We start from the raw sequence: 20,511 nt of genomic DNA on the forward strand, positions 1-20,511 counted from the left end.
TTTTTTTTTTTTTTAAGATTTTATTTATTTATTTGAGAGAGAGAGAATGAGAGAGAGCACATGAGAGGGGGGAGGGTCAGAGGGAGAAGCAGACTCCCTGCCGAGCAGGGAGCCCGATGCGGGACTCGATCCCGGGACTCCAGGATCATGACCTGAGCCGAAGGCAGTCGCTTAACCAACTGAGCCACCCAGGCGCCCCTAGAGCAGAGATTCTAACCTAGACAGTCAACTCGAAAGCCTGCGTTTTAAACTGTATTGCTTGCCTGTGAGTGATAGAGCCATTACCCATATTATGGAAGCAACTTTTTGAGAGATGAATACTTTGAAGTTTTAAAACCAGGCAGTGATCGCTTTGGCATATTAAAGATAGCATTTTCATCTGTTATCATTTGAGGAGCCTATGGGATTTTCTGAGGCTTTCTCCTTGGTTTAGCATTCTAGTCTTAGCAATCTTATTTCTAATTAATGTAGCTCTGCTTTGATGCTGATGGTTGGTTCCCATTTCTTGAAAATTATTTACTCATTTCTGCCTCATAGGGCATTATACATCATTCATATTATTTCAAATACAGTTTACTAATTCCTGACCTTCACTTACTTCAAAACCTAGCTCAACACCAATCTCTGGGGGTGCCTGGATGGCTCAGTTGGTTAAGTGTCTGCCTTCGGCTCAGGTCATGATCTCAGGGTCCTGGGATCGAGCCCTACATTGGGCTCCCTGGTCAGTGGGAAGTCTGCTTCTCCCTCTCCCACTGCCCTGTTCTCTCTCTTTCTCTCTCTCTCTCTCTCATTCTTGTGCGCACGCACTCTCTCTAATAAATAAAATATTAAAAAAAAACCAATCTCTGTAAAATCATCCCTATTAATCTCATCCAGATATATGTCCTTCCACTCTTAAAAAAAAAATAACAGCTTTATTGTGATGTAATTCACATATTGTACAATTTTCCCAGTTAAAATACACAGTTTACTGGGTTTTGGTATACTCACAGAATTGTGCAACCATTACTTCAATCAACATTGGAATATTTTTTATCACCCCCCCCCCCCAAAATCCTCCATACCTATTAGCAGTCCCCTGCTTCCCCCAATTTCTCTTCAGATCCCCCTGCTCTAGGCAGTTAATCTACTTTTAGTTCTATAGATTTGGCAGTTTTGGATATTTCATATAAATGGAATCATATATGTGATTTTTGTGTCTGGCTTCTTTCATGAAGTATTAGTACTTCATTTCTTTTTGTTACTGAATAATATTCCATTGTATAGATAATATACCACATTGAATTCATCCCTTCATCAGTTGATGGACATTTGCGTTCACATTTTTGGCCCTTATGAATAATCTTGCTATGAACAATTCATGTGCAAGTTTTTGTGTAGACATAACTTTTTGTTATATGTACGTACATACTTTTGTTTGTGTAGACATAACTGATTTGTCTTGAGTATATACCGAGGAGTGGAATTCCTGGGTGTTTAATTTTTTAAGGAACTGATAGGCTTTTTTCAAAGATGGGTGCAGCATTTTACATTGCCATCAACAGTGTATGAGGGTTCCAGTTTTTCCACATCCTTGACTGTGCTTGTTAATGTCTTTTTTTGATTACAACCATCTTAGCATATGTAAAGCGGTATCTCATAGTTTTGACTTGCATTTTCCTAATGGCTAATGATGTTGCACATCTTTTCATATGTGCATATAGGCCATTTGTACACCTTCTTTGGCAAAATGTTTACCTAGATCCTTTGCCCATTTTTAAATTAGATTATTTGTCTTTGTATTATTGAGTTTTAAGAGTTTATGTATTCTAGACACAAATCCCTTTTCAGAGAGATGATTTGCAAAATTTTCTCCCTTTCTATGGGTTTTCTTTTCATTTTCACAATCTTACTTGGCCTCCTTCCTGAGTTCCTTTTTTGTCTTAGTTTAGATGTAAAAAGAGGTCATAAAAATTAGTTCCTGCTAACTGATGAATTTAATGTGCAAAGTAGAAAATAGGTTGGAAATGCTTGAAATTTAAAATGAAGATATAAAGAGATTAATGAAGCCATTGTTTTATTTGAAAGAACTCAATAGCTTTCAATTAAGTTTTACTGAAACAATGAAATCCTGAATTACAGTTTGGTACTTTTTAAAAAAGCCTGTGAATTATCTGGCTTATAATGATTTAAAATGCTAGAAATCATCGATATCTCCTTTAGTATTGAAAATGTTTTTATGCTCTTGCTATGTAAGTATATCATTAAATTAGAGAATTAATCTTAGAGTGAATTAACATCAAGAGTTGTTTATTCCGCTAATTCTGCATAAGATAGTTATACATGTTTTTCTGAAATTGTGTGCTACATTGGATTAGGCTGAAATACTTGTGTATTTTCTTAGTTGTAGAAGAATGTTTTATATCTACTTTGCAGAGAAAAAGGTAGGATTTTAAGAAATAAATGATGTTATATATATGTCATATTAGGAAATTAAGCAGGAATTGCCTATCCAAAAGTTGTAAGTATAAATGTACTAATCAAAAAAGAAAAGAAAGAACTATGCATTCATTAGCTCTATGATTTCTTAAATGCAGCTGCTGAGATATCCCCATTCTCCATACTGCTTTTAAACTCCTTTATGTCTAGGGCTGTTTCTCAATCATTTATTGGCCTGTATATATCTTTCCTTCAATTTGCTTTTGGTGTGTATAAAAATAGTATAAACTTTTAGAACTCTCCTATCTTTACCCCACCACCACCAAAAAAAGAAAAAGAAAATTTGGCCTTTTTAGTTGTTATAGTAGCTTTTCAACATTTGAGGACTGTCTTAAAATTGACTCAGATTTGTGTGGGGTCCTAAAATTGACCTATCTTCTTTGGAGCCATTGAAAACTATTCTGTCCTGACCACAATACAAATTGTCTTTCTTGATGCCTTCAGAATATTTAGCACCATATAATTTAGACCTTTTTTTTTTTTTTAAGATTTTATTTATTTATTTGACAGAGAGATAGCACAGTAGGCAGAGAGGCAGGCAGAGGGAAGGGGAGAAGCAGGCTCCCCGCAGAGCAGGAAGCCTGATGTGAGACTCAGTCCCAGGATCCTGGGGTCATGACCTGAGCCAAGGCAGCAGCTCAACGGACTGAGCCACGCAGGAGCCCCTAATTTAGACCTTTTTGAAGTACTTGTAGCTTTATGTGAGTTTTTATTTACTAAACATTTGATTTGTGTTTGATCCTCCCAGTAATCCTTTGAGGTATTCCCAGTGGTCTTCATGAAATGTAAATCAAATCTTATCTCTTCCCTGCTAAAAATCTTAGAGTGGCTTTCCATTACACTTAGGATAAAATCCTTACCATTACCTTAAAGACATTGTATAGTCTCGGTCCAGTCTACCTCTTTAGCCTTATGTATCATTTCTTATCCCCTTGTCATAAACTCCAACATCATTTAGTCAGTTCCTCCAAGATAACAAACTCCCAAAGTTCTGGTCCTAGCACATGCTGTTCCTTCAGTCTAGATAGCGTTTTTCTTCTTCTTCCTGAAACAACTCGTATTCATATGCTAAAATGTTAGGTTTTCAAAGAGGCTTTCCTTTATTCCTAATAGGGACCCCTTTATATGCTTTCATAATTTCCTGTTTCCCTTCACAGCACTCACCACAATATTTTACTACATATGTTAACTACTTAATATCTCTCTCCTCCACTGGATTCTGAATTCCATGAACATAGGGACCTTGGCTATTTTGCTAGCCATCTATTCATATGGAATAGTATATACATAGTAGATCTTAAATATTTATTGAGTTAATGAATGAATTACCATTTCTAAGATGAACAGGCTAAAGGTTTTAGCACTAACTTCTCTAAAAACCTCACAGCAAGTAACGTTAGAAAGAGGATGTTGGAAAAAAAGAAGAAAAGAAAGTGGATTTTGGCCTAGTACTTTTTTTTTTAGTATAGTTGACAATTCTATACATTATGCTTTGTTTACCGCAAGTGTGTAGGTACTGTCACCATACAACACTGTTGCAATATCATTGACTATATTCCCTATGCTGTACCTTTTATTCCCATGATTTATTTATTCTATAACTGGAAGCCTGTATCTTGCACTTCCCTTCACCCATTTTGCCCATCCCACCACCACTAGATGTTTTCAATAGTATGTCATTAAATGAGAGAATTAATCTTAGTGCTTCCGTCTGGCAACCATCAGTGTATTCTCTGAATTTATAGATTTGATTTTGGTTTTTGTTTATTCATTTGTTTTTTAGATTCCATGTATAAGTAAAATCATACAGTATTTGTCTTTCTTAGTTTGACTTATTTCACTTAATATAAGTAGCCTAGTACTTTTTCTGTAGTAAATTTAGTATATTTAGTAAATTTAGTATATTTACTCCAATCTGATTTCAGGAGGTAAGAAAATTTATAAGCGAAATTAATCATGAAAACAAATTGAAATTAAGTGTGCAAAAAAAATTCATCCACAGTTTAGTTTACCACCATTCTAGAAAACTTCCTAAAAGAAAGACAGTGTTCACTTTTTGTGTACTCTTAATTGACGTGAAAATAAGACTCTCATATGGGTGTAGTGGCAAAGATCTAACATTTACCAAAGATGTTTATGTTCCACTTTGAAAATACTTATTTTCTTCATAAGTAAAATGGATAATAGTTACTAAAACATGCCTTTTGAATAAGTATTTCAGTTCTTAATTATAGCTTGGTAATAACATTTTGATATTCTTCTGTTTCACTTTTTGCAGAGAATCCTTACTGTTTCATAAAGAGGGGGATAGTATATGATTTTAGTAAGAATCTGTTACATCTTTAAGTCTTTGTTAAGTAAATGGGATTTATAGTAAAGTTTAACATAGTAAAAAAAAAAGAAGCATTGAATTTAGAGTTGGAAAACCAGAGTGTTTTGAAAACGAGCCCTGCATTACTCACTTAATAGAGTTGTGTTTCATTGATAAGTCACATATTCTGAGTTTTGGTTTCCCCAACAACTGAATAAAAAAAGGAAGGGAAAAAAAGAGGTTACTGTAACTATAAACTAACATGAAAACACTTTATACAAATCTTTTTATAAAGCATTTATATTTTGTTATTAAAATTAAAATTCTGATTTAAATAGTAGCATGTTCATATTTATGTCTTTAAAATGTCTGTGGCAGCAGAATGTAGGGCAAATTGGAAGCAGTAAACTTAAAGAGGAGAGATAAGTTGGGCAGCCATTGCAATAATCTATGCCACTAAAAAATAATAGGGAAGGGAGGTACAGAACTAAGGTACTTTTTTGAAGGTACTTGGTTACTAGATGTTATGGGGTGAGGGAAGGAGGAATACAGGATAATATTTTGCTTTCTGGCTTGGGAAATTAAATTATTGATGTTATTTATTAAAGGACCCCTAGAGAAGGAGTAAATATAAAGGTGTGAAAATGATTAATGAGGTTGGAATGTATGAAAAATCCAAGTTGACATGGACCAGTAGGAATTGGAAGTATTTAAAGATGTGAAGACTGGCTGGGATGCAGATTTTGGAATCATTGGTATGAATTAAAATATCGGGGGCGCCTGGGTGGCTCAGTAGGTTGAGCGTCTGCCTTCGGCTCAGGTCATGATCCCAGTGTCCTGGGGTTGAGCCCCACATCTGGCTCCCTGCTCCGCGGGAAGCCTGCTTCTCCCTCTCCCACTCCCCCTGCTTGTGTTCCCTCTCTTGCTGTGTCTCTCTCTGTCAAAAAAATAAATAAAATCTTAAAAATATATATATCATTGGAGAGTATGAAGAGTGAGAGAAGAAATTAGCAACTCTGTGAAGAGGTTGCCAAAAAAAAAAAAAAAAAGAATAAGAAGAGTATCCCTACACTCTCTTCCAAAAAAAAAAAGGTTAGAATCACGTAGTTTAAAAAGAATTGATGAGGTACATAAAATTATGAATCTTTTGGATTTGTGATAAATTTTTGAGGGTTCTTTGGGGTAGGAAGACCTCTTGTACTAGGTTGAAGAGTAAGTGAGGGTTGAAGAGTAGAAACTTAAGCTTGGCCGTAAGAACAAGTCAGAGAAATGGGAGTAGATAGAGAAGGAAATGAGTGTGAGAGTTGGGAGGTGATATGGGGGGAAAGGGTGAAAGAATTGGCCCTGTTTACATGCTGAGTGGGGGGGGGGGAAAGACATACCAGGAGAAACAAGAGTAGGGGCTGTTAATGGGGTAAGCCTCTAAGGAGGCAGAAGGAAATTAAATCCAAAGCATAGGAACAAAAATAATTAGCCTTGGATGTAAGGAGGGTTACATCCTTCACTAATTTATGAAGGAATCAGGTAAGATTAAGGTGGGGAGCAGGAGAGTTGGACAGAAAGTAGGGGCTTCTAACTTCCTCAAAAAGTAGGGCAGCAAGGTTGTCTATTCAGCCTAATGGGTGAGAGATTGGCATAAGTTTTGAAATTACTGGAAATGGAGAAGGCTATCTGGAGATATGCTGGAGGATTATGGGTCATCTCTGAAGGATTTGAGAGATTGAAGACCATAAACCTTTATCTCCATAAGATTTTGTTTACTAATTTTTGAACCCAGATAATATTAACATTAGGATAAAAATTTTTCATATTGGTGTACTAGTGTGTGAGAATCATGGTTAATGCAAGTGTGAGGCACTCATAAATTCCTTGTAACCCACTGAAACAGAGGGAAATTGTAGTTATTAAGCTACAGCCAGAGACCTCAATCATAAATAAAGTAATCTTGATCATATTTTGGTACATGTACTTCATGGCTTTTTATATGGGAACACAGTCACATGTCTCAGTATTCAGAAATATTTCACCTTTGGTCTCATCTATAAGGCATAGATTCCTTTGTGCAAGAAACTTAAATTGTTGCATTTGTCACAAAGCAATTAATTACTCTTCTGTACTTTGGGCTCTCTGGATATTTGTGGATTAGTATTTAGATGAATTTTAGATGGTTGCAAATCTATAATGTAATACTTCATACTAAAACTTAAATCAGCTTAAGATCAGTATATGTGTCAATTGTAGGATTTTTTGTTTTGCTTATATTATCTTCCCTGATATCAAGGGTTATAATCTGTACTTTCTGGTTTTTATGTGCTTTTTTTTTTCTTTTGAGATGTCACACAATCAGTTCTGCATTTCTGGTTTACTTACTGGTTGCTCTAGTTACCAAAAAGAAATAATTTCTTGAGAATGAATATATTATTATATATCAGAAACATAATTTGATAAATTTAGAAATAATCAAATCATGCTTTTTCCAAAGAAAATTCTCTAAAGCTTATGTAAATTTTTTATTAAAATTTAATGCTAATTCATGTTTGGAAGAGATAAGACAGAAAAAATAAATAGTAAGAGGTAACATAAACCTACAAGTTTCTTTCAAAAATACATAGTAAAACAAACTGCATTTTGTACATTTTGCTATACATATTTTTATCCCAATTAAAAAAAAACCTAAGGAGGCGCCTGAGTGGCTCAGTCAGTTAAGCGCCGGACTCTTGGTTTCGGCTCAGGTTATGATCTCAGGTCCTGGGATTGAGCCTCACATTGACCTTCACACTCAGTGCAGAGTCTGCTTGTCCCTCTCCTTCCCCCTCTGTGCGCCCCCCCCCCCAAATAAATAAAATCTTAAAAAAAAAAAACCTAAGTTGTATTTATAATTACTTACTTTTTTTTTTTTTTAATATTTTTATTTATTTATTTGAGAGAGAGCATGAGAGGGGGGAGGGTCAGAGGGAGAAGCAGACTCCCTGCCAAGCAGGGAGCCCGATGTGGGACTCGATCCCAGGACTCCAGGATCATGACCTGAGCCGAAGGCAGTTGCTTAACCAACTGAGCCACCCAGGCGTCCCTATAATTACTTACTTTTATGCTTGAAATGTCTTTTCATTTGTTGACTGTCACTTAACTTTATCAGTTTTGACCTCAACATTCAATCTATACATTTGACTCCACTTCATTTTTGTCCGTGTATATATAAACTATTATCCTATGTTAAGTAGAAAATATTAATTATATTTAATGTAATATTTCAGGAAGAGAGAAGAGTATAAAGAAAAGTATAACAAAGTATGTATGCACACATATCTTAGTTTAAAAAAAGTAAAACATTACAAAAACAGTTGAATGTCCCTGTGTATGTTTCCCTGATCCCATTACCTTTCCTCCGTTGCCAGAGGGAGCCACCATCCTGAAACAGATTTTTATTATAATTTTAAATTATTTATATATTATTTTATTTAGTTTTATTTTTCATTATAATTTTTGTGTAGTATTTTTGGGTATGAATAATGGATATTAGGTTTTTTCCCACCTTTTCATTGTTACAAATTATGCTGCACAATATATTCTTATAGTTGTAATTTTGTAAATATATACAAGAGTTTCTGTAGGGTAAAACTTAGCAATGGCAGTACATGATTGTATGGTATGTACATCTTTATTCTTTTTTTTTTTTTTAAAGATTTTTTTTATTTATTTATTTGAGAGAGAGAGAGTGAGAGAGCACAAGAAGGGGGAGCAGGAGAGGGAGAAGCAGACTCCCCGCTGAGCAGGGAGCCCGATGCGGGACTCGATCCCGGGACTCCAGGATCATGACCTGAGCCGAAGGCAGTCGCTTAACCAACTGAGCCACCCAGGCGCCCTGTACATCTTTATTCTTAAAAGATTATGTTGCCAAACTACCATTCCAAGTGAAGGTTCTAGTTTATTCCCCCTTTGGCAGTATACAAGTTCCTATTACTATACATCTTTTCCACAACTTGATATTTTTGACACATGTGCACATGCTTATGTTCACCAGTTTCATGAGACGATATTTGTATTTTTCCCATTGCTAATGGGATTTAGCATCTTCTCATATGTATAGAGGCCATTCTGATTTTTTCTTCTGTGAATTGCTTTTTTTCCCTATTAAATTTTTTTTTTTTAATTTATTGACTTAAAGGAGTTCTTCATGTATTCTAATCCTTTGTCAGTTATCTGGAGTATATGTATCTACTCTAGTCCGTATCTTCTCTCTTTACTTGGTGGTGTCTTTGTTGAATGGTAGCCTTTCGTTTTAACCTTGGCAAGTTTATCAGTCTTTATCTTTAAGGTTTTTGCTTTTTGTCTTAACTCTTGTATATTCTAAGGTAATGAGGATTTTCTCATATCTTTTTTAAAAAATTGTACTTTTACTTTCACATTTACATTTTTAATCCAACTATAACTTATTTTTGTACAGTTCTGCTGTAACATGGCATGTGTTCCTAAAAACCACCATGTTATATGCAAAATCATGCAATAAAAAACACAGGGCATATGGGAAAAATGGGGTTGGGACACAGCACTCAAAAAAACTTTGTCAGAGAAACATTAAAAACATAATAAAAATGGTAGCACAGTTTTACATATGTTAAATTGTTAAGAAATACGTAACTACCACAATAAATATGACATTTTATTTTGAAAAGGATAAAGTTAACTTGTAGAAAGAAGTACGATTTAAAGGGTTGCAGCTTGAATTATTGCAAAGTGGTGGAAGGAAAGTTTTCTTAAATCTGCCAAGAAGTTGTAACAGCAGATGTGGGGAGTGTGACTCATAACACACTTGAAGATGTTTGAATTGTTGGGGGTGCCTGAGTGGCTCAGTCAGTTGACTCTTGATTTTGGCTCCGGTCATGATCTCAGGGTCGTGAAATTGAGCCCCACATTGGACTCTGTGCTGGCGTAGAGCCTGCTTAAGATTCTCTCTCTCCCTCTTCCTCTGCATTCCCCCTCTTAAAAATTAAAACATTTGAAGTGTGTGTGTTTTGTGCATTCCTATATGGTTCAGTACAGCTGAGTAGTTTTCTACATTCACCTTGTGTTTGTTTCAGTTAGGACTACAGTAAAGCAAGCTAGGCACTTAGGGGGCAGAATTTAAGGAGGCGCTTCCTGTTAGGGTTCCTAGGCATCTCGTTTGCCTCACCTTAGTCCTGGCCCTGCTTGTGGATTCAAGTAGTGCTTGAGCATATACTGAAATTAGTGGTATTGTTCCCTAGTATACCAATCATGTTTAACATATTCAGGTTTTCAAAACAAGCATTAGAGTAGAACTGACTGCATATGTGAGGTAAAGCTCTATTTTTTCCCCATATACTTAGCTAGATCATTTCCCACTAATTCATAATGATGCTTTTGGTGTATATCATAGTTCCCCATATACATGAATCCAATTCTTGTTTCTCTGTGCTGTTTTCATTGGTCTTTTTTGCTTCTCCCTGTGCCAGTATCACATTTTTTAATCACAGGTCTCGCACTAACTTTGTAATCTTGGTCAAGTTATTCCTGTGTGCCTATGATTATAATAGTACCTACATTATTGGGTAAAGGAATAAATGAACCAATATATTAAAGTGCTTAGAAATATGCACCTAGCCCAAGAATAAAGCTCACATGTTAGTTATTTTGTTATTAAAAGTAATTTCTTTAACTTAATAAGCAGTCTTGATATCTTGTAGCCTGATTTTGCCATCTTATTTCTCCTTTTCCATACTGTTTGAAAGGAAGTGGGAAAGGCTTATGGGAGGATTCCCTGAGAAAGTGACATGTAGGCTTTCTGAAAGATTATAGGAATTAAATAGATGTTGGGAGCAATAGGAGTATAGTCTAGGCAGATGGAGCCATAAGGCAAAAAATGGAGTGTCTAGTAACTGAAAGAAGGTTATTGTAGTTACATCTCAGCAAAGAAAAATGGTACCAGTTGAGACTAGACAGGCAGGAGTAGATAGATCATGCAAAACCAGGTAGGCGATGTTGAGGATTTTAGACTTCATCTTACAATCATAGTTATAACTGTTTATAAAGATTGTTATTTCATGCCTTTTATTCTTTCTTAGAGGTCTAAGAATAAAAGTCATGAAATATCAGTCTTTACAAATAGTTATAGCTATTTAAAAAAAAAACAAAAACAAAAACCTTGAGAGCTATAAAATTGGCCCTATCTGGATCCTAATAGCATACCAAGGATTAAGAGTGCTGTTGAGAATGTGTAAGTCGGGTCTTTGTTCATTTACTTGTAATCTTTGAGAACTACTGATTCTGTTGTAGGCTTTTACCAGTTCAAATGAAGATTCTTACGTTTTGGCAGATTCACAGATTAGGGGTAGAGTTTTTACAACAAATCTATGTAAATGTCTTAAAATAAAATTTTTTTATTTAGTTCACTTCATTTAATATTGTTGTCTTTATTGAGTACACGTAAGAAGTCTACATATTATTTCTGTAATAGATGTTTCTGTTTTTTCCTATATTTCCCCTCATGGTTCATTACCACAAAATTCTACAAATAAGATATAGGTGGCCTGTAACAGAGATATGATGGTCTTTTCAGTTGAAAGCAGATAAATATCCATCAAGTACAAGAGTCTCCTCTCATAATAGTATCATTATACACAAAGTAGTCACTTCAAGATCTAGGAAAGAGAGTTGAACTAGAAATATAGCAACAGATGAATACTACCCAGTGCAAACCTCTACCGTACAGTAGAGGATTTATTAAATACTTTGGGAGATAAAACCCCATCTTTTAGAAATATATTTTAAATAAATATAAATAGAATTTTGATAGTATTTCCAAAATAGTTTTAATGTCAGTTTTATAAATCACATTGTTATTTATAGTGTTACTGTTAATCAATAAATTCAACACAATTCCAGTCAAAATCTTAATCGTATTTTTTGTGGAACATGATAAACTGACTCTAAAATTCACGTGGAAGAACAAATGGCCAAGAACAGTTAAGGCAATTTGCAACAACACCAAGCTGGGGGAACTTGCCCTAAAAAAGAAATCAAGGTTAAAGTAATAAAGATAATATCAAATTGGCATAATGATAAAAACAAAAATAGATGGAACAGAGAAAAGGCCACATAGTATGACATTAATTTGCAAAGAAAGCAAATGAAATGTCTGAATATTTTGTTTAAATCACAGGAGGGAGTCTAAAAAATTTTTAGTGGATGATAAATACTTAAGTATAATTTTCTTTATTTAATATATAAAGTTATTGCTGATTTAATCTCTTTATTTTAAAAATAGGGTTTTCCTAAGACTTAGTCTCTGAACTTTTTTTCTTCATAAGTCTCAAATTCTACAATTTGGGGGCTGAATTTCAGTTACATAATCCTGACAGTAGGTTTGGAGTACTAGTGTATAGATAATTCTGCAGTACCCACTTTAAGGAAATTAAACTGCTGATGAATATTCTCTAGGAATTGTGGGATTTTGTTAGATTGGTGCCTTTGCTTCAAACAAATAACTGTATAACTGTAGGATTTCATTCCTATACTTAGTGCTGTGTGTAGTAAGCACAGATATATTAGAATGATCTCCAAAAACACTTGATTACCTATGTTAGTACACATGTGGGCTTTTAAACATCTTGTTAACCTTTACTTTTGATTTTGTTTGTGATTGAACCTGGTTAAGTATGGGAAAATATTCCTGGAAAAGAATTTAAAATAATTATGAATCCATGGCAAAGCAGTATTTCATAGGGGGTATAATATAGTCAGAATAAATTTGTAAAGTTTTTTAAGTTTATGAGCTTTCTTTACTAGAGCACCATTATTTTACTTTTTCTGTTGCTGGTCATCTGATGAGAAGCCAGTTCGTAGGTACTTGAAAATAAGATGAATATAGTTTCAGTAATGCTTACAGTGCTTGGTGTACCACACTTGTGAAACCAATCAAAAAAAAATCTATCCTGCCTGCCCCAGCAGATTTTATGAGAAATAGATGGAGGCAGTATTGTTGTTATTAATTTTTGTTGGTAAAGAAGCTAACTAAAGTTTTTAAAAATTTATTATTACAATTATTATAATTGGTCTTGCAAACCTTTAATAATCCACTTTCCTTATCCCCAGAAAGAGAGAGTAAAATATATAAAATAAACATACTGTCTTTGTAAGTTTTTTGCAAAAGAACCATTTTGGTATTTCTTTATATTTTGCCATGTTGTACTTTAAAATTTTGTTTTGATTCATATAATTCCCATTTGAATTTTTGTTCAGTTGTCAAATATTTTATGGAATAGCTATTACATTTTCTAAGAGGTACTGTTAAGGATTTTTTTTTTTAATGTGTATGTCAATACTTGTCCTCATTAGTAGGTATTTACAGAACAATAGAAATAACACTGTATAAGTGAAATTTTTTTTTCTAGATTGTAAGTCACATTCCAGTTATTCTCAATAATCCTTTGAAGTAGGCATGTACTATAATATAAAATGAAATATCAAAAATAGATAGCTTCTCTGCTATTCCTATGGTTACAGGTATTTTCCTTTACTGATTTCTTTTCTTTTTTTAGGTACCTAGTCGATAGTCGCTGGTTCAAACAGTGGAAAAAATATGTTGGCTTTGACAGTTGGGACAAATACCAGATGGGAGATCAAAATGTATATCCCGGACCCATTGATAACTCTGGACTTCTCAAAGGTCGTTATTTCCTTTCTTCAGTCAGGTTGTAAATGTGTTCATTTGAATATGTTATAGTCAATATGTAATAGGGAAAATGTTAATGTAAATAAATTAGAAAATTTTCTTTGTATTATAGATTTGACCTAATGAACTCAGATTATTCTGTCATAATTAGTTATTACTCTGTATCATGACAAATTTTTTCATTTATCATGTAAGAAAGGTTTATTATTGTTTAACCCTTTAAGTGAAGAATGTAAGTTAGAAAGCACCATCTTATTATTTGGGGGAAATGCTGTATTGTTACTGTTTTTCCTAATGGACACATGACTTTCTTTTTAAGTTGCGGAGCATTGATATATGTTTACATTCTTGGAATTTTGCAGCAGTCTTCTACAACCCTCACTACTTACCAGTCTTCTATACCTCTCATTACACTTGAAGAGAATAAAACATAAGTACCAGAACTTCCATTTCTGGCCAAGATGGAGTAAGAGGGGCTAGATTTACTCTTCCACCTGAGCATACTAAAACCTTGACAGAATATATAAAATAACTGTTCTCAAAACATTGGATATCAGGCAACAAAGAATAGTGATCCTTGAGAGATAGGAAACGAGGTAAGCTGTATGATTGCCTCAGCTTACTGCATTGATAGAATGTTCAAGACAAGGCACCGAAGAGGAAACCCGTGTAGAGCCTGGCAATCGCCCTCAGTGAGGAAAGAGTTTGGAATCCAGGTAGACCCCGCCACCAGAGTTTTCAGGGCAGAGTACCAGATAGGAATGACCAGCAAAAAGAGACAGAGGAGACAGAGAGACACCTAGAGATATACAGAGGGTCTCTCTCAAGTCTTCAGGTGAGTGTTGATCAAGCTCATGTATGTGAGGGGGCTGCCCAAGGACAGGGGAAGAACCACCCAAAAGAATTAGAGGGAACAGTCATTGGGGCTAATTTAGGACCAAGAATAACGTGTTCATAGCAGTTAGAGTGGAAAACCTTATAATTCATGGAGTATACTACTGAGAACAGTTTTGCCACTGTAATTGGGCAAAATTAATCCTCCTGTCCTTCTAATCTGAAAGCGTCAAACTTTACATCTTAGAACAAAATGCAAAAATACTTGGAGGGATACAAAAATATCCAGCATCCAATCAACAAGATAAAATTTGTAATGTCTCAGATCCAACCAAATATTACCTGGCATGCAAAGAAGCAGAAAAATATGACACATAATGAGGAGAAATGTCAGTGTTTAAAAAAAAATGTTCAAGTAGAAAAAATGAACAAATGAAACAAATACAAAAGAGCAAGATGGTAGATTTAGATTATTCTTTATGAATAATCACATTAAATTTAATAACCCCAATTAGAGGTAGAGATTGGATAAAAAATAAGACATAACTATGGGGATGCCTGGGTGGCTTAGTTGGTTAAGCATCTGCCTTCAGCTCAGGTCATGATCCCAGGGTCCTGGGATCGAGTTCTGTACTGGGCTCCTTGCTCAGCAGGGAGCCTGCTTCTCCTTCTGCCTGCCACTCCTTCTGCTTGTGCATGCTCCCTCTCTCTCTCTTGCTGGCAAATAAAATCTTAAAAAAAAAGACATAACTATGCACTGTCTACAAGAAAGCCCCCCTTTTAATATAAAGATACAAATGGATTAAAAGAAATTGAAAAAGGTATGCCATGTTATGGTAAGCAGAATTCTAAGACTGACTCCCAGTGACTTTCTTTATAATCATCTCCCCCTTTGAATATGGGTAGAGCCTGTGAATAGGATGAGATAACATTCCCATGATTATTTATGTTGTATGGCAAAGGGAGATTATTCCAATGGTTTTAATCTAATCACAAATGCCCTTTAAAAGCAGACTGTTTTCTAGCTGGTGGCAGAAGTCAGAGATTTAAAGCATGAGAAGTACTTAGTGCATCGCTGCTGGTCTGAAAATGGAAGAGGCCTTGTGACGAGGAAGGTAGGCATCCTCTAGGAACAGAAAGAGACATGGCCCACAGCCAGCAAGGAAACAGACCATCTCAGACCTGGCACCATGAAAAACTGAATTCTGCCAACAATCTGAATGGACTAGGACGCAGATTCTTCCCCAGAGTCTTTAGATAGGAGATCATCCCATCTGACATCTTGATTTCTGCCTTATGAGCCCTAAGTAGAGGATCCAGTTGAGCCCACCTGAACTTGTAACCCATAAAATTGTGAGATTGTAAATAAGTATTGTTTTCAGGGTGCCTGGGTGGTACAGTTGGCTAAGCGTTTGACTCTAGGTTTCGGCTCAGGTTGTGATCTCAGGGTTGTGAGATCAAGCCCCGTGTTGGGTTCCTACACTCAGCGCAGAGTCTGCTTAAGACACTCTCTCCCTCTCATCTGCCACCACAACTCTCTAAATAAATAAATAAATAAATAAATCTCTTTTTTTAAGATATTGTTAGCCCCTGCATTAGTTTGTTATGCAGCAAATAGAAAAGTAATACATGTGCTAATACTAATCAAAAAAAAAGCTGCAGTGGCTCTATTATATAATTATATAATATATGAGTATATAAATAAAATGAGAGTCTCAAATCAGTGATGTTGGTTTTTAAGAAACTAAGAACAAATTAAACCTAAAGTAAACAGAAGAAAAGAAAGAAGAAAGAAGAAAAATAAGTTCAGAACAGAAATTAGAGAAGAGAAAAATAGAGAAAATCAATGAACCCAAAAGCTGGTTCTACTCAAAACGAATATAATATGATGTGTTGGTTATAAAAAAGAAAATATAAACTGGTTCTTTGTGAAAACAATAAAATTGATCCATGTCTAGTTTGATCACAAGAAAAAGAGGAAAGACACAATTACCAGTATCAGGAACATGAGAGACATAATATCAGTATGGAATACACAAATATTAAGAAGACAATAAAGGAATATTATGAACTTTATGCCATTAAATTCAGTAAATTAGATGAAAACTACCAAAGCTCATTCCAGAAGAATAGATTGCCTGAGTAGCCCTGTGTCAAGTACAGAAATTGTTTAACATTTTTCACACACAAAAACATCATCAGATCCAAATAGTGCCACTGATGAATTCCACCAAATATTTAAGGGAGAAGTAATACCTACTTTACAAAACTCTTCCAGAAAATTGGGAGATAGTATTTCCCAACTCATGCTGTGAAACCATCATTAACCTTGATACCAAAATCTTACAGAGACATTTTAAGAAAACACTAGACCAATATCTTGTCTGAAAAGTTTAGTAAATCAAGTCCAACAATGAAAAGGATATATATGTTGTATAGAAATATATATTTAAAAGGTAACATATCATGTAAGATAAAAGTAAAATAGAAAGAAACGTCCTCATCTTCATAATGGGCATCTATGAAAAACCTGCAGGTGACATGAAAAAGGCAAGGGTGTCCACTCAGCTCTTCAGCTGGCATTACTGGAGGTGTTCTACCCAATGCAGTAGGCAAGAAGAAGAGATAAAAAGCATACAGATTGTATAGGAAGAAGTAATAAATCTGCTTTATTCATAGACAGCTATGTCCATGTAGAAAATTAGATTGAATCTACCAAAAAAAAAAAAAAAAAAAGCTTCTAGGGGCGCCTGGGTGGCTTGGTCAGTTAAGCGTCTGCCTTCGGCTCAGGTCAAGATCTCGGGGTTCTGGGATCAGGCCCTACGTCCGGCTCCCTGCTGAACAGGAGGAATCTGATTCTCCCTCTACTTCTGCCCCTACCTGCTGCTTGTGTACTCTCTTCCTCTCTCTCACACTCACTCTCTCTCAAATAAATAAAATCTTAAAAAAAAAAAAGTTTCCAAGGACTAATAAATGAGATTGTTTTATGGGATATAAGATCATTATTTAAAAACTCAATTGTATTTTTATATGCTAACAACGAACTAGCATGAATAGAAATTTTAAAAATACATTTTATAGTAACATCAAAAAATATAAAATATGGATAAATCTGACAAAATACGTGTAAGACCTATACACTGAACACTAGAAGACATTGCTGATAGAAATTAAAACCTAAATAAAGAGAGGGATCCTGTTGGTGGATCTGAAGACTCAATATTGTTAAATTTCCCCCCTCAAACTATAGATTCAACACAGTTTCAAATTACATTTCTAGTAGGTGTCTAAAAAATTGAGATAGAAAAAAAATTGAGATTGAATTTACCTACCTATCATAAAATTTATCCTTTTAAATTGTACAATTCAGTGGTTTTTAGTATATTCACAAAATTGTACAGCCATCACCACAATATTTTCATCACACCAGAAAGAAACTTTGTACCATTAGGCAGTCACTCCTTATCCCCTCTTAAAACCCCCAACCCTCAGCAAACACTAATCTACCTTCTGTCTCTGGATTTACCTATTTTGGACATTTCATCTATATGGAATCATATAGTATGTAGCCTTTAACATTTGAATTCTTTCACCTAACACAAAGTTTTTCAAGTGTCATCCATGTAGCATGAATCAGTACTTCATTCCTTTTTATGGATGAATAATTTTCCATTGTATGGATACACCACATTTAATTTATCCATTCATCAACTTATGGACATTTGAGTTGTGTTCACTTTCTGGCTAATGATGCTGTGAACATTTTCACATACAAATTTTTGTGTAGTTACATATTTTCATTTCTCATGGGTGCACACTTAGATGTACAATTACTAGGTTAGATACTAACTCTGTATTTAACTATTTAAGGAATTGTCAGAATGTTTTCCAAAATAGTTGCACTATTTTAAATTTTCACCAGCAATATATGAAGGTTCCAATTTCTCCATATTCTTTTTTTTTTTTTTTTTAAGATTTTATTTATTTGCGAGAGAGAGAATGAGAGACAGAGAGCATGAAAGGGAGGAGGGTCAGAGGGAGAAGCAGACTCCCTGCTGAGCAGGGAGCCTGACGTGGGACTCGATCCCGGGACTCCGGGATCATGACCTGAGCCGAAGGCAGTTGCTTAACCAACTGAGCCACCCAGGCGCCCCAATTTCTCCATATTCTTGCCAACACATTGTCTGTCCTTTTATTATAGCCATCCTACTGCATATGAAATGGTACCTCATTGTTACTTTGATTTGTATCTCCCTAGTGATTAATGATGTTAAGTATCTTATCTGTACTGCTTATATATCTTTTTTTGGAGAAATGGGTATTCTGATCCTGTTCTTTTTATTTTTATTTATTTATTTTTTAAAGATTTTATTCATTTGACAGAGAGAGAGCAAGAGCAGGAACGCAAGCAGAGGGAGTGGGAGAGGGAGAAGCAGGCTTCCCCCTGAGCAGGGAGCCCGATGCGGGGATCGATCCCAGGACCCTGGGATCATGACCTGAGATGAAGGCAGACGCTTAACGACTGAGCCACCGAGGCGCCCTGATCCTGTTCTTTTTAATTGGACTACTTGTCTTTGTATTCTTATGTTTCAAGTGTTATTTATATATTCTGGATACTAGCCCCTTATCTGACATATAAGATTTCCAAAAATTATCTCCCATTCTGTAGATTGTCTTTTACTTTCTTGATGGTATCTTTGAAGCACAGGAGTTTTTAGTTCTAAGTCCACTTTATATTTTTTTTTGGTTACTTGTGGTTGTGGTGTCAGAATGTATCACCTAATCCAGGTCATACAAGATTTATACCTATGCTTTATTCTAAGAATTTTATACTTTTAGCTGGTATATTTATGACTTTGATCAATTTTAATTTAATATTTGTATGTAGTGTGAGGTAAGGATCAGTTGAACAGATTAGAGAATCCAAAAGTCGATCCACATATATGTGGTCAATTGATTTTAGGCAAAGATGTAAGAGGATTTCAGTAGAGAGAGGGTAGTCTTTTAAACAAATGCTGCCTGAGCATTAAGTATCTGTTTGCAAAAAAAAAAAAACAAAACTGAATTTTGATCTGTATCTGGCATCATATATGAAATAAACTCAAAACAGATCATATAAACTATAAAACTTAAAGGAAAAAAATAGGAGAAAATCTTTGTGACATTGCGTTAGGGAGCTTTCTTAAATGTGATATAAAAAGCACAATTGATAATGAACTTTAAGCCGTTAATTGTGTTTGATCAGTAATAAATGATAATGTTAAAAGAATTAAAAGACAAACTATGGTGTGGGGGAAATATTTGCAGACTGCCTAGTTGATAAAAGACTTGTATGCAGAATGAAGAATTCTCAAAACTATATTAACGTAAAACCTAGTGGAAAATGTAGACAAAAGATTTGAACAGATGCTTCACCAAAGAAAATGGAGTTTTCAAAAACTGCAAAGATACATAGCATCATTAGTCATTAGAGAAATGAGGCTTAAAGCAACAATGAAGTATTACTGTATGTGTATCAAAATGATTAAAATTTAAATGAATGACCGATACCAAGTGTTGACAAGGATGTGAAACAAGTGGTGCTTTCATACACTGTTTTTGGAAATGAAATAATCAGGAAATTTCTCAAAAAGCTAAACATAAGTTTACTATAGGAACCAGTCATTCCACTCCTACATATTTACCCAAAAGAAATGAGAGTGTATATCCATACACGAATACTTACACACAAATGTTCATAGCAGTGTTATTTGTAATAGAGAAAATTGGAAGCAACCCCAAATGCCCATCAGTAGCTGAATGGATAAGCAAATTATAGTATATTCGTATAATGAAATCCTACATAGAGTTGAAAGGAATGAAGTATTGATATGTAAAAACAACAGTGGCTCTCAAGATAATTATGCAGTGTAAAGGAAGCCAAACAAAAACAGTGCATCAAATTTTTATATAAGATTAAAGAAAATGCCTTTAGTAATAGAAAACAGACATAATTTTCTTGGGCGCCTGGGTGGCTCAGTTGGTTAAGCGACTGCCTTCGGCTCAGGTCATGATCCTGGAGTCCCGGGATCGAGTCCCGCATCGGGCTCCCTGCTCGGCGGGGAGTCTGCTTCTCCCTCTGACCCTCCTCCCTCTCGTGCTCTCTGTCTCTCATTCTCTCTGTCTCAAATAAATAAATAAAATCTTTAAAAAAAAAAAA

The 20,511-nt window shown here is 34.9% G+C and overlaps 1 protein-coding gene across 4 annotated transcripts in view; it reads left to right on the forward strand.

The window, feature by feature from the left end:
* USP15 (ubiquitin specific peptidase 15) overlaps positions 1-20,511 on the forward strand; it is a 113,095-nt gene that overhangs the window by 7,511 nt on the left and 85,073 nt on the right. For all 4 annotated transcript variants that reach the window (XR_014145741.1, XM_006740661.3, XM_006740662.3 and 1 more), the window contains exon 2: positions 13,345-13,472. Coding sequence is in view for 3 of the 4 variants with exons in the window: in XM_006740661.3 (XP_006740724.1) it covers positions 13,345-13,472 (128 nt within the window). In the remaining variant the exon portion in view is untranslated. The remainder of the gene's footprint in view (positions 1-13,344; positions 13,473-20,511) is intronic.

Source organism: Leptonychotes weddellii, chromosome 5 (genome assembly GCF_054177405.1).
Source record: "Leptonychotes weddellii isolate Sample4059 chromosome 5, ASM5417740v2, whole genome shotgun sequence".
NCBI classification, from domain to species: Eukaryota; Metazoa; Chordata; class Mammalia; order Carnivora; family Phocidae; genus Leptonychotes; species Leptonychotes weddellii.